Source organism: Coregonus lavaretus (genome assembly GCF_964263955.1).
Source record: "Coregonus lavaretus genome assembly, chromosome: 26".
Taxonomy (NCBI): domain Eukaryota; kingdom Metazoa; phylum Chordata; class Actinopteri; order Salmoniformes; family Salmonidae; genus Coregonus; species Coregonus lavaretus.
This window is the reverse complement of record NC_140013.1, coordinates 3,905,846-3,921,235: the sequence shown is the minus strand read 5'-3', so window position 1 is coordinate 3,921,235 and position 15,390 is coordinate 3,905,846. Positions and strand designations below refer to the sequence as shown.

Sequence of the window (15,390 nt, the reverse complement as noted above, 5' to 3'; positions counted from 1 at the left end):
GCAATAAAAGCCTTTAAGTCCGGGAAGTCTCCAGGGCTGGATGGCATACAGTGCCTTCGGAAAGCATTCAGACCCCTTGACTTTTTCCACATTTTGTTACGTTACAACCTTATTCTAAAATGGATTAAATAAATACAAATCTGCAGCAATCTACACACAATACACCATAAATACGAAGTGAAAACAGATTTTTATTTATATATTTTTTTAAAACAGACACCTTATTTAAATAAGTATTTAGACCCTTTGCTATGAGACTCGAAATGAGCTCAGGTGCATCCTGTTTCCATTGATCAACCTTGAGATGTTTCTAAAACTTGATTGGAGTCCACCTGTGGTAAATTCAATTGATTGGACATCATTTGGAAAGGCACACACCTGTCTATATAAGGTCCCACAGTTGACAGTGCATGTCAGAGCAAAAACCAAGCCATGAGGTCGAAGGAATTGTCCGTAGAGCTCCGAGACAGAATTGTGTTGAGGCACAGATCTGGGGAAGGGTACTAAAAAATGTCTGCAGCATTGAAGGTCCCCAAGAACACAATGACCTTCATCATTCTTAAATGGAAGAAGTTTGGAACCACCAAGACTCTTCCTAGAGCTGGCCGCCCGGCCAAACTGAGCAATCGGGGGAGAAGGTATTTGGTCAGGGAGGTGACCAAGAACCCGATGGTCACTCTGCCAGAGCTCTAGATTTCCTCAGTGGAGATGGGAGAACCTTCCAGAAGGACAACCATCTCTGCAGTGCTTCACCAATCAGGCCTTTATGGTAGAATGGCCAGACAGAAGCCATTCCTCAGTAAAAAGCACATGACAGCCTGGTTGGAGTTTGTTAACAGGCACCTAAAGACTCTCAGACCATGAGAAACAAGATTCTCTGGTCTGATGAAACCAAGATTGAACTCTTTTGCCTGAATGCCAAGTGTCACGTCTGGAGGAAACGTGGCACCATCCCTACAGTGAAGCATGGTGGTGGCAGCATCATGCTGTGGGGATGTTTTTCAGTGGCAGAGACTGAGAGACTAGTCAGGATCGAGGCAAAGATGAATGGAGCAAAGTACAGAGAGATCCTTGATGAAAACCTGCTCCAGAGCTGGGGTGAAGGTTCACCTTCCAACAGGACAATGACCCTAAGCACACAGCCAAAACAATGCAGGAGTGGCTTCGGGACAAGTCTCTGAATGTCCTTGAGTGGCCCAACAAGATTCTGGACTTGAACCCGATCAAACATCTCTTGAGAGACCTGAAAATAGCTGTGCAGCAACACTCCCCTCCCCATCCAACCTGACAGAGCTTGAGATGATCTGCAGAGAAGAATGGGAGAAACTCCTCAAATACAGGTCTGCCAAGCTTGTAGCGTCATACCCAAGAAGACTTGAGGCTGTAATCGCTGCCAAAGGTGTTTCAACAAAGTACTGAGGAAAGGGTCTGAATACTTAATGTAAATGTAATATTTCAGTTTTTTATTTGTAATACATTTGCAAAAATGTATTAACCTGTTTTTGCATTGTCATTATGGGGTATTGTGTGTAGATTGATGAGGAACAAAAACAAGTTAATCCATTTTAGAATAAGGCTGTAATGTAACAAAATGTGGAAAAGGTCAAGGGGTCTGAATACTTTCCGAATGCACTGTACCAATTGAGGTATACCAAACCTTTGTCGACGTACTCAGAGGTCCCTAATTAACATGTTTTAACCACTCCTGTAAAAATTGTAGACTATCAGATACTCAGCAAGAAGGTCTGATTTCACTATTACTGAATCAGGACCCAGGTGGTAAATATAAAGACTCAATCCACCTAAAAAACTGTAGGCCCCTTACACTTCAGTGTTGTGATGCCAAAATGCATAGCGCATAGAATTAAAAAGGTATTGTCGGATATTATTCATCCTAATCAGACAGGTTTTTTACATGGACGATACTTTGGAGATAATATAACACAAGTACTGGAAACAATAGAACACTATGAAAAATCTGGGAAAGCAGCCCAAGTATTCATAGCTGGTTGAGGACTTTGATAAATTAATACTAGAATGTATATTTAAATGCCAGTACTATTTTAATTTAGGAGAATCTCTTATACAATGGGTTAAAGTTGTGTATAGTAACCCCAGGTGTAAAATAGTAAATAATGGCTACTAAACTGTATTAAACTGTCAAGAGACGTAAAACACGTTGTCCACTATCGACATATCTATTTATTATGGCCATCTAAATGTTACCTATTAAAATCAGATCCAACAATAATATCAAGGGGCTAGAAAACCAGGGCTTAAAAACAAAGGTGCCATTGTACGCTGATGACTAATGTTTTCTTCTAAATCAGCAATTTGGATCCCTGCACAGCCTTATAGAGGATGTAGATAATTTCTCTAATCTCTCTGGATTACAACTAAACAATGATAAGTGTACCATATTACATATTGGAATGCTAAAAAATAAAACTTTTACATTACCGTGTATTTTACCAATAAAATGATCTGACAGTGAAGTGGACATACTCGGTATTCCTATCCCGAAATACATAAATGATCTCACTACAATACATTTTAATAGAAAGTTAGCAAAAATAGATAAGATCTTGCTAAAATGGAAAGGTAAATACAGTGGCTTGCGAAAGTATTCAACCCCCTTGGCATTTTTCCTATTTTGTTGCCTTACAACCTGAAATTAAAATGGATTTGTTGGGGGTTTGTATCATTTGATTTACACAACATGCCTACCACTTTGAAGATGCAAAATATGTTTTATTGTGAAAACAAACAAGAAATTAGACAAAAAAACTGAAAACTTTAGCGTGCATAACTATTCACCCCCCCAAAGTCAATACTTTGTCGAGCCACTTTTTTCAGCAATTACAGCTGCAAGTCTCTTGGGGTATGTCTCTATAAGCTTGGCACATCTAGCCACTGGGATTTTTGCCCATTCTTCAAGGCAAAACTGCTCCAACTCCTTCAAGTTGGATGGGTTCCACTGGTGTACAGCAATCATTAAGTCATACCACAGATTCTCAATTGGATTGAGGTCTGGTCTTTGACTAGGCCATTCCAAGACATTTAAATGTTTCCCCTTAAACCACTCGAGTGTTAATTTAGCATTATGCTTAGGGTCATTGTCCTGCTGGAAGGTGAACCTCCGTCCCAGTCTCAAATCTCTGGAAGACCGAAACAGGTTTCCCTCAAGAATTTCCCTGAATTTAGCGCTGTTTAATGACAGATTGTGACTTTAACCAAGCGGTGTGAGAACAATGTGTTGTTTACACCCAGTCTGTCTGAAGGATATGAGTAAACGTGAGTAACCTACATACATTGTCTGCCAGTGTGACACCTGCCTGGCAGCCTTGCGACACACCACACGCATGCACAGGTGACACACACGTGACACTACTCATCTATCACGTGGGAAAGAGATTATAGATTGAGAACAAGAACAAGGAAGTAAGCAGGTGAGGAGTGAGTGGGTATGTTTAAAAAAAGAGATAGGGAGGGCAATTGTATATGAATCATTCACCTATTATTGTTTATGAAATATACATTCACTTCCTCTTTCTTAGAAGGGTAATTCCCCCTCCCCCACATCTATGCCGTTTTACAGCCCTCTAACCAATTGTACTATTATGTGTGTTCTTCCGCGTTATTTGTAGTTTATTTTGTACATAATATTTCTGCCATCGTCTCTTATAACCAAAAAGAGCTTCTGGATATCAGGACAGCGATTACTCACCTCGTATTGGACGAAGATTTTTTCTTCAACGAGGCGGCCGCGAAGGATATCCTACAGACACCCGACAAGGCCCAAATCCCTGTCATTCACATGAGGAAGAGACGGAGATATCGTGGACGTAGGTCGGGGTGCCTTGTAAGGATCCGACGGCGAGCGAGTAAACTGCCGCTCCCATCAATCCTATTAGCCAATCTTCAATCAGTGGAGAACAAATTGGATGACCTAAGATTACGGTTATCCTACCAACGGGACATTAAAAACTGTAATATCTTATGTTTCACCGTGTCGTGGCTGAACGACGACATGGATAACATACAGCTAGCGGGCTATACGCTACATCGGCAGGATAGAACGGCTGACTCCGATAAGACAAGGGGTGGCGGTCTGTGTATATTTGTAAACAACAGCTGGTGCACAAAATCAAATACTAAGGAAGTCTCAAGGTTTTGCTCGCCTGAGGTAGAGTATCTTATGATAAGCTGTAGACCACACTATTTACCAAGAGAGTTTTCATCTATATTTTTCATAGCTGTCTATTTACCACCACAAACCAATGCTGGCATTAAGATTGCACTGAATGAGCTGTATAAGGCCATAAGTCAACAGGAAAACGCTCATCCAGATGCAGCGCTCCTAGTGGCCGGGGACTTTAATGCAGGGAAACTTAAATCTGTTCTACCTAATTTCTACCAGCATGTTAAATGTGCAACCAGAGGAGAAAAAAAACTCTAGACCACCTTTACTCCACACACAGAGACGCATACAAAGCTCTCCCTCGCCCTCCATTTGGCAAATCTGACCATAACTCTATCCTCCTGATTCCTGCTTATAAGCAAATACTAAAGCAGGAAGCACCAGTGACTCGGTTAATAAAAAAGTGGTCAGATGACGCAGATGCTAAGCTACAGGACTGTTTTGCTAGTACAGACTGGAACATGTTCCAGGATTCTTCAGATAGCATTGAGGAGTACACAGTCACTGGCTTCATCAATAAGTGCATCGATGATGTCGTCCCCACAGTGACCGTACGTACATACCCCAACCAGAAGCCCTGGATTACAGGAAACATCCGCACTGACGTAAAGGGTAGAGCTGCCGCTTTCAAGGAGCGGGACTCTAACCCGGACGCTTATAAGAAATCCCGCTATGCCCTCCGACAAACCATCAAACAGGCAAAGAGTCAATACAGGACTAAGATTGAATCGTACTACACTGGCTCTGACGCTCGTCGGATGTGGCAGGGCTTGAAAACTATTACAGACTACAAAGGGAAGCACAGCCGCAAGCTGCCCAGTGACACAAGACTTCCAGACGAGCTAAACCACTTCTATGCTCGCTTCGAGGCAAGCAACACTGAAGCATGCATGACAGCACCAGCTGTTCCGGATGACTATGTGATCACGCTCTCCGTAGCCGATGTGAGTAAGACTTTTAAGCAGGTCAACATTCACAAGGCCGCAGGGCCAGACGGATTACCAGGACGTGTACTCAGAGCATGTGCTGACCAACTGGCAAGTGTCTTCACTGACATTTTCAACATGTCCCTGACTGAGTCTGTAATACCAACATGTTTCAAGCAGACCACCATAGTCCCCGTGCTCAAGGACTCTAAGATAACCTGCCTAAATGACTACTGACCCGTAGCACTGACGTCTGTAGCCATGAAGTGCTTTGAAAGGCTGGTCATGGCTCACATCAACAGCATTATCCCAGAAACCCTAGACCCACTCCAATTTGCATACCGCCCCAACAGATCCACAGATGATGCAATCTCTATTGCACTCCACACTGCCCTTTCCCACCTGGACAAGAGGAACACCTATGTGAGAATGCTATTCATTGACTACATCTCAGCATTCAACACCATAGTGCCCTCAAAGCTCATCACTAAGCTAAGATTCCTGGGACTAAACACCTCCCTCTGCAACTGGATCCTGGACTTCCTGACGGCCACCCCCAGGTGGTAAGGGTAGGTAACAACACATCTGCCACACTGATCCTCAACACGGGGGCCCCTCCTGGGGTGCGTGCTCAGTCCCCTACTGTACTCCCTGTTCACCCATGACTGCATGGCCAGGCACGACTCCAACACCATCATTAAGTTTGCCGACGACACAACAGTGGTAGGCCTGATCACCGACAATGATGAGACAGCCTATAGGGAGGAGGTCAGAGACCTGGCCGTGTGGTGCCAGGACAACAACCTCTCCCTCAACGTGACCAAGACAAAGGAGATGATTGTGGACTACAGGAAAAAAAAGAGGACTGAGCACGCCCCCATTCTCATCGACGGGGCTGTAGTGGAACAGGTTAAGAGCTTCAAGTTCCTTGGTGTCCACATCACCAACGAACTATCATGGTCCAAACACACCAAGACAGTCGTGAAGAGGGCACGACAAAGCCTATTCCCCCTCAGGAGACTGAAAAGATTTTGCATGGGTCCTCAGATCCTCAAAAATTCTACAGCTGCACCATCGAGAGCATCCTGACTTGTTGCATCACCGCCTGGTATGGCAACTGCTTGGCCTCCGACCGCAAGGCACTACAGAGGGTAGTGCGTACGGCCCAGTACATCACTGGGGCCAAGCTTCCTGCCATCCAGGACCTCTATACCAGGCGGTGTCAGATGAAGGCGCTCAAAATTGTCAAAGACTCCAGCCACTAGTATTTTATTTCACTCCAGTATTTTCTTTTACTTCTGCTCTTTTTTTCTCAACACTTACTTTTTTGTTAAAAAATAAATGCACTGTTGGTTAAGGGCTGTAAGTAAGCATTTCACTATAATGTCTGCACCTGTTGTATTCGGCGCATGTGGCCAATAACATTTTATTTTATTTGATTTGATTTAAACCCTGCCCATTATTGTTCAGACTCTGTGTCATTTATAGCAACTTCACTGTGAAACAGATATGTATGAAAATACCTTCAAATAAAAGGTGACATTCCGTTCTGTCTCAAATCCAAAATGCTGGAGTGTAGAGCCAAAAATAAAAGTTTTAGCTGCACTATCCCAAAAAATATAGAGGGGAGTGTATGTTTAAATAAAGAGAGGGAAGAGGAGTCCCAAATTCCAATCTCAGGAGTTCTTGCAATGTTACGTTCCTCTTCCGAGTCATCATCTTCCCTCCTTTTCTTCAGGTGACTTTTTCTATTTTCCCCAGGTGACTTTGACGCAGTAAAACAGTCCCCTTCTATGAGCTATAACCACTATAACCTTTACCCTTTAACACTTGACATTTCTTTCAGCTACAACAGGTAGGGACAACGCACCAGCCCACGCCCACATCCTGAAGTCACCTTGCTTCACACACCCTGCACGTGTGTGTTTGTTCATGATAGTCAATTATGCAAGTTATAGAAACCATGCAACCAAAAAGTCATGCTGGATCCTCAGGGAATCTTTTACCTGAAAGTGTCTTCTTGATGTCAGAGGGCATGTCTGTACTGGCATAACTCCCCCTGAACAACTGACTTCTGTCAAACACGTCGGAGGTGCCAGCCGGTTATTTTTGCATTTTATAAAGAAAAACCTTTTTGGTGCGATATGCTTATTTTGAGTGCAGTAGCCTTATCTTGATTGATTAATTATTGTGTGCTTACTTTTATTTTGCATGATCCCTTTTGGTTTGCTGTTCTCGTTGTGTTTCACTAAGACTGACTAAACCCTGGCCTGGCACACCTGTGCACCTTAACGAGCCAATGGACCGTTTAAAAGGGAGCAGAGAGCTCAGTTCTGAGATCTACAACGGGGGAAACATAGAGAAAGAGAGAGAGGGAGAGAGAGAGAACGCAGAGTTGCTACTGCTGCAATGCACACCACTTCCCAGATGGGGACGAACAATTACCTGTGTAAGTGAGACTGAATGATACTGTGAGAATGGCCTACTCCTTACCCTTGCTCTGCTTCTCCCCTTTGTGTTTTCAGTATGCATTGAGATCCTGAGGCCCATTGTCGTACCATTCATCCACCGCCATCACCTCATGTTTCAGCATGATAATGCACGGCCCCATGTCGCAAGGATCTGTATACAATTCCTGGAAGCTGAAAATGTCCCAGTTCTTCCATGGCCTGCATAGTCACCAGACATATCACCCATTGAGCATGTTCGGGATGCTCTGGATTAACGTGTACGACAGCGTGTTCCAGTTCCTGCCAATATCCAGCAACGTTGCACAGCCATTGAAGAGGAGTGGGACAACATTCCACAGGCCACAATCAACAGCCTGATCAACTCTATGTGAAGGACGTGTCGCACTGCATGAGGCAAATAGTGGTCACACCAGATACTGACTGGTTTTCTGATCCACGCCTCTGACATTTTTTTTTGAAGGTATCTGTGACCAACAGATGCATATCTGTATTACCAGTTATGTGAAATCCATAGATTAGGGCCTAATTTATTTATTTCAATTGACTGATTTCCTTATATGAACTGTAACTCAGTAAAATCTTAGAAAATTGTAGCATGTTGCGTTTATAATTTTGTTCAGTATAGCTATGGACAACTGCAAAAGTGTTGCTACAGCTCTCAAACACTGCTTCCCTGAATTTAGCTGGGTTTAATTAACGACTGCTTTCTGGAGGCTTAAGAGGGTGTGAATGATGCTGAATGGGCCTAAAGAGCTCTAGGAAGTGTGAATCTCATCAATCTTTCAAAGGCATTTCTCCTACTTGCCTTTTGTGAGATAACAAGTTTATTAACTTTTTAAGCAGCATCATTTTCCGAACTACAGTGTACGATATATCATTTTGAAGCTCTGAGTCTGTATTTTTATTTAAAAAATAAGCAAATCACTTACATTTGACATGAGCCTCAATAGAGAAATCTGGGCACATTTTGTGGTGGAACATGTTGCCTGAAGTCCTTTATAAAGAATTCACGTTTAAACCAAAATCTTGTCTGTGTGATGGCCTGGAACCTTGACATGTTTTTGACATTACAAAGGCAGATGAGCAACTGATGGGTGGTGGCAGCGGCCATCTTAACTACCCTCCAGCACCATGGACTATCTCTGGGACTGAGCGTATGGTTGGTGTGAATGTGTGTGAATGGTGTGACCCCGAGATGACTGTAAGATAAAAACCCTTGAAACCGTTATGTCTGTGGTGGCCTGAGATCTCCGTTTTTGGGACCTGTTTTTGACACACACAGCAAGCTTACCACTATGAAACGCACTGCAAAGTCTTCAGACTATCCCACATGGAACAGCTGATTATCAGCATCAGAACACAATTAAAGGTTTTAGGCTATAAAGTCATTTCTAACTTCACTTTGTAACTCATATGTGACTTAAGTGTGCAGACAAAATAAGTGGTATCAAAAGCAACTGAAAAGCTAGGTTCAATTTCAACAGTTGGTCTCTTTCATGGTCCCCCAGAGAATGGAATTGAACAGTCACTTGTCACTCCGTTTTACAGTAATTGGAATTACTTTCAATATGACTGTATTCCATGTTGCTTTTGCAGAGAGGCCCCATCATGTTTTACGTAAGAGGTTTTATTTCATATAAAAAGGTGGTATTTTGATGGTTATAGTTAGTATTTGTTGAGCCATTATGCAATCAATTGTGAGATTATCTCATTTGATGACTAATGGTACTGTTTTGATTGAGTTTGCTGCTTTTGTAACATGTATTTTAAGTTGAGATGGTGTTAGTTCATTTCGCAAAAGATCTCATTAGATGACAAATTATACTTGTTTGATAAAGTTATACAAAATATATATTTAACGTTTTGATAGTGTTAGTGCATTTTGCAAGAGAAATGCAGTTTAGTGGGCTGCATTAACTGTTTTGCAAAAGTGTTCCCTGAATCAAGAAAAGTGTTGTCTGTGGTTGAACTCGCTTTTCTAAAACTGGCCTGATGAATGCCCAGCACCCCCAGGGCCTCTTCAACTTTCCCCAGGTTGCGCAAAAGACCAGACCAAATGGTGTAAGACCATGTTTTTCTTGGAGTTCAGCCAATCGGATGACCCTCTGAAGGCCATTGAACGTAAAGTCAAAACATTTCTGTGGTTTTACTTTGATTCCAAAAATCCGACAACTGGTTTAGATAAGAGTTGATTCCGAAGATGTCACAACCAAACCTGGCCTGACTAGTGATTCCCTTTACTGCCTGTATATAAAAGACTGGTGCCTCTCCACACAGAGAGACAGACAGATAATGAGACTGAATCATACTAAGAGACAGGGACTCAAGAAATACAACTTCTTTAAAGCATTTAAAACCAGCAAGTTGACATATAGAACACATGCACACAGTGGATCAAATTGCATTACTGGGGATCAGCAGCAGTAAACTTAATCTAAATGTGGTTTTAATACAACAATTAAATACTTAACCCAGGACCAGCAATCTCACAACGATAAACAGAGTAATATCTAATAAACTACTAATGGTTTATTTTGTTGTTCGAGCTTAGGCATCCAGCAGGACCACAGTTACTGTAACTCCAGCTTGTCTTAGGATCAAATTACCTCATCGTCTAGTTACTTGAACTCCAGTTTTTCGCTAAGATGAAGATGAGCATCAGAATATCAGCCAGCTCTATCGGTGTGCTCCTGGGCCTCCTGACCATCACCGAGGGTGAGTCTATATTAAATTCTACTCTATTATTACTTTGACACAATGCATTGACACCCTATGCAGTAAAATAAGTAAAGGTATCAACATATAATGTACTTATTATACATTTTGTTTTATTGAACCTTTAACCAGGCTAGTCAATTAAGAACAAATGGTAACACCAGAAGCATTAAAACGATGTGGAGTGTTGGTTAAAATTAGACCAATCAAAGAGGATTTTAGAGGACAGTTTGCATTAAACCTGGTTACATTGTTAACAATCTGAGTAAGATTATAGGTATTACATAGATTCTTGAGTTGATCAGAGTTGGATGTCAACCAGTCTAGATTCAGGTCACCCATAATCACAAATTCAGATTTGACATTCTGTGATAATAATTCAAAAATAGAATCCAGAGAGCTAGCAATAGCATATGGGGGTCTATAACAACAGGAGACAACTAGATTTAAGGATGCGCAGAGATTTATATTCAAAGCCAGATATTCAAGTTGCTTGGGTTTGGTAACAGTAGTCAGAATGGTCGCCGAAAACGTGCCTTTTATAGCAACATAACCACACTTACATTTGCAATCTGACTGAAAAACATTGTAACCATCAATGCCAATGTCTTTGTCAGTGATAGATCTTTTGAGCCAGGTTTCAGAAAGCATAAATACATATAGGTCTGCGGTTTTTATCCTAATATTCACAAAATCGGAAGAATACTTCTTAAATTTATGTGCTGAAACTTCAGACCATTCTGACTTTTTAATTCAGATTGGGTAGAAATGTAAGACCTGGGTTAGATTGCCTATTTCCTGACAGTAAAAGCAGCAACATAATGGCAAGTCTAGACATTTGGATTCACAGACAGTACTAAAACCATTGTCCAGAGGGACCAGAGTCTTTAACACAACATATTTCAAAAGGTGCGTACAATCCAGAGACATGGTTAAGTACCAAAAGAACAATCCAGACATGCAAGCGTGCGGTTTCTCCTATGTCGAATGGGTGTTCTCCAGTGCAATAGCGGGGCAGGCGTATGGTTTATCCCAGGACACAACATAGAAAAACATTCAAAGTTCTCTGCATTTAAGGGGCATCAGGCCCTAACTGCATCAATCTCAGTGTAAGAGTCAAGGGTAGACAATAGCAACAATAAGTGAAGAAATACCTTTTAGAGATAATTTGTATTTCTGACAGTACAGTATGTGAGTATTTGAGTAACAACTACATCTGCCTATTTAAATATAAATCTCATTTCTATCAAGCCAATCATGGCTCCCAATTATGAGTGTTGTAACTCACATAAATTATTGAATTACGGTAACAAGCAAGGAATGAAACAAACAAGCATTAGATCAAATTTCTAATTGTAGTCCAGTTTCTTGAATGAATAATGCTCACCTTTGAAACATGAAAAGCCTAACAGTCGAATGAAATGCATGTTATGTAATTGAAGTGTAATCAAAGGTAATACTGTGACTGTGTATTCAGCTCTTTAGGATTTGATTCAAGCCTTTTCTGTTTCATTTGAATGGTGGAACGATTCTTTGAAAGCTGTTGCTTCCTAACCTGTCAATCCAATTACCCAGCCCATGCATCTGCTCACTCATTTTGCAAGCGGGGATGTTCGGTCCTTGCTAGGTGGGCAGAGTTAGCACTCGATTTCAAATTCCCCGGCGGGGAACTCTGAATGCCCCACTCAGAACCGATGGCGATACTGGCTATTACGGGTGAAGTTGAAAATGAGACAACAACAAAACGCATGTGGCAGAGACAAACATTGAAGGATAAAACTTCTGATAATTGATTTTAGCATATTTAGCAGACCGGGTCACCGGGCGAGCTAAACTAAAAAGAAAGCATCCCTAGACTGCGACATCCTAGGCATAGCAATATGATTGACATGTTATAGGGGAGTGACAGCTTTAAAATGAAAGTCGCACCATTCCAATGAAACAGACATCGCTTGAATCAAATCCTAAAGAGCTGAATGAACAGACAGTATTACCTTTGATTTGACTCCAATTATATTACATGAGAGGTGTGCATTTCATTCGACTGTTAGGCTTTTCATGAGTTGAATCGTGGTCATATGATCTAACTGTTAATAATTCGATTTGAAAGATTAATTTGTTCATTAGAGACTGGACTACAGTGTGTAGTTTGATTTAAAGCTTTTCAAGTTTCACGTTTTTAATGTCACGTGCACAAGAACAGTGAAATGTCTTTTTTGCTTGCGCTTTCCCAAAATATCAGTAGTACTATAAAAATGTAAAGTAGAACAAATACACACGAAAAACAGAAATAAGAAGAACACGAGAAAGTACGTAAGCTATATATATTCAAGGTCAGTTCCAGGGTCAGTGGCAATACCATATTTACAATGTGCATGGACACTGGAGTGGGAGTGTTAGATATGTATTGGGGTAAGGTGACTAGGCATCAGGATATATGATAAACAGAGTAGCAGCAGCGTATATGATGATTGTATGTGAGTGTGTGTGCATGTGTGTAGAGTCAGTAAGAATGTGTGTGCGTGTTATGTGTGTGTGAGCAAATTAAGTGTGTGTGTTAGTGTGTGTGTTGGAGTGTCAGTGTCAGTGAGCGTGTGAGTGTGCATACGGTCAGTGCAAAAATCAAAAATCAAATAGAAGGGTCAATGCAGATAGTATGTGTAGCCAGGCTGTTAGCTATTTAGCAGTCTTATGGCTTGGTGATAGAAGCTGTTCAGGAGCCGTGATAGAAGCTGTTCAGGAGCCTGTTGATGTCAGACTTGTTGCTCTGGTACTGCTTGCCGTGCGGAAGCAAAGAGACCAGTCTATGGCGTGGGTGGCTGGAGTCTTTAACAATTAAAAGTTTGCTTCTTTCATTCAAATTTTTTTTACTTCTACCCCCCATACCCTAATATGATGTAGTCTAAAACGGACCTCTGACCTTTTACAGGGATGAGCCTAGGTGACTTGGGGTCAGACTTACGTTGTCGCTGCATCCAGATGGAGAGACGTCGGATTGGTAAACTCATCGACAAGGTAGAGATGTTCCCTCCCAGCTCGCACTGCAAAGACACTGAGATCATGTGAGTTCAGACTACTGACTTAAATCATGCTGACCCTAAAATATGACTATTATATATAAGTTGATATTGATATGGGTTTTAAATCATGTTGATATCAACTATGGCCATCATATATTAATCGTATTTAATTAAGTTAGTGCTGACAAAAATATGGCTAATGTTATGTTGATTATCTTAAATTATGTTTTGTTAGTCGAGTTATAACACTAACAATGACTCTCAAATATAGTTATGTTCAAACTCAGATATTTATCTTAAATTATTCTATGTGAGTCCTTGCTTACTAACATCCTATTTCATTTACAAAAGCTGATTTAGCTCTAGGTTGTGATAATGTTAGTTCCAGGTTGTGGTAATGTTAGTTCTGTTTCTCACTGTGCGGTGTGCCTGTCTTGCAGAGCCACTCTGAAGGGGAGCAGTAAGGAGATTTGTTTGGACGTCAGCGCTCTCTGGGTCAAGAAGGTCATTGAGCAGATGCTGGCCAAGTACAAGATAAAAAAAGACCTAAAGACCTTGTCCAAACCGACCGTGTAAAACAACAAGATGTTTGTCTGTCTACCTATCCACCCATTTGGAAAAGGGTCTACAGTATATGAATCATATACAGATAACATTTACAGTTGCGGCCAAATATATAGGCACCCTTGCACTTTTATTAAATTCCCTATTTCTTCTCAAATAAGTTGAAAACTGGGTCACCACACCTTGTTATTGGATTTTCAACATAAGAGAACCTATTTTATTTTTGTAAACTTTAGTTGTATTGCTTATTGTATTAATTAATGAGCTTGCTGCACATTTCTACTGACAATCTGGCCCACTTTTCAGCCGCAAACTGCTCTAATTCTTAAATATTTTAGGGGTGTCCTCCACCAACTGCTGTTTTCAGATCTTGCCATAGGTTTTGGATGTGATTCAGATCTGGACTCTTCACTGGCCACTCCAGAACAGTCCAGCATCGCTTCTTAACCATTCCTGGGTGGTTTTTGATGTGTGTTGTTTGGGGTTGTTCTCCAGCTGGAAGACCCACAACCTTTAATGGAGACACTGGCTTAAACATTGGACTAGAAAACTTGGCGCACGTTCAATGCTCTGATTCATTCGTGGGGGATGACATGTTTACTGTTGCCTTGTTTAAAATTCAAATTAATATGATTGGAGGCAATGATTCTCGTTGATTGTGTAATTTATCTCACCTGTGGTAAGTTGCAGGTGCCTATAGGTAAACACAGCCTTCAGCCAAAACTGAACATTCTGCTCCATTGCACTCCATTGTAAAGTACAATGGTGCCAATATATCTGACCATAATCTTAAAAATGCATTGTTGGTTAAGTTCTTGTAAGTAAGCATTTCACTGTAAGGTTGTATTCGTCGCATGTGACAAATACAATTTGATTTGATTTGATCATATATGATTTGACTTAAATAAATGTATTTCGGAATACAGAAAGACTTGCATATACTGTACTTGAGTAAAGAAAATATACAACATTAAGGCTGCCTTTCTTTGTTTCTTAGGATTCACTATTCTCAAACATTCAATCCAAATTGAATGACCGTATTCGATGTTCTCCCTCCATACTCTTCAATGTCAATTTTCTCATCTTACAATCAATATCCTAAATTATTTTATATGTATTTAAATGTATATGGGTATAGATATTGATAGAACAAAGAAACTGTAATTGAATCTTGTGTGTAGCTTACTGTTTTACCAAAGTATTTCTGGGTTACTCAATCAAAAAGGTAAAAACCTGCATACTGTCAGTTTAGCTATTGCACTTGTGTTTTGCCCTTTTTTCCTGCAATATGAACCAAGGTTGCATTGTGTACAGCTCTACCACAAGCCAGTGTAGATTAGGATCATTTTATTATCTTATTAAAACAATGTGCAGGTTTCCACCTTTTGCTTTTGACTGATTCTCCAACGCTGACATAGAGGTGTCGAGTATACTATGGTAATTAACTGTATGGAAACTTTGGGAATTTATAGCTAAAGTTGAATGAAATCATA

General features: G+C 40.9%; 1 protein-coding gene across 1 annotated transcript; it reads left to right on the top strand.

Annotated features, from left to right (window-relative positions):
• The first annotated feature begins 9,839 nt into the window (after positions 1–9,839).
• LOC311101230 (interleukin-8-like) lies at positions 9,840–14,871 on the top strand. The gene is made up of 3 exons (XM_084142342.1): positions 9,840–10,313; positions 13,243–13,375; positions 13,774–14,871. The coding sequence occupies exons 1-3, from the start codon at positions 10,244–10,246 to the stop codon at positions 13,907–13,909; spliced, it is 339 nt and encodes a 112-aa protein (XP_083998468.1). The 5' UTR covers positions 9,840–10,243; the 3' UTR covers positions 13,910–14,871.
• The last annotated feature ends 519 nt before the right edge of the window (positions 14,872–15,390 follow it).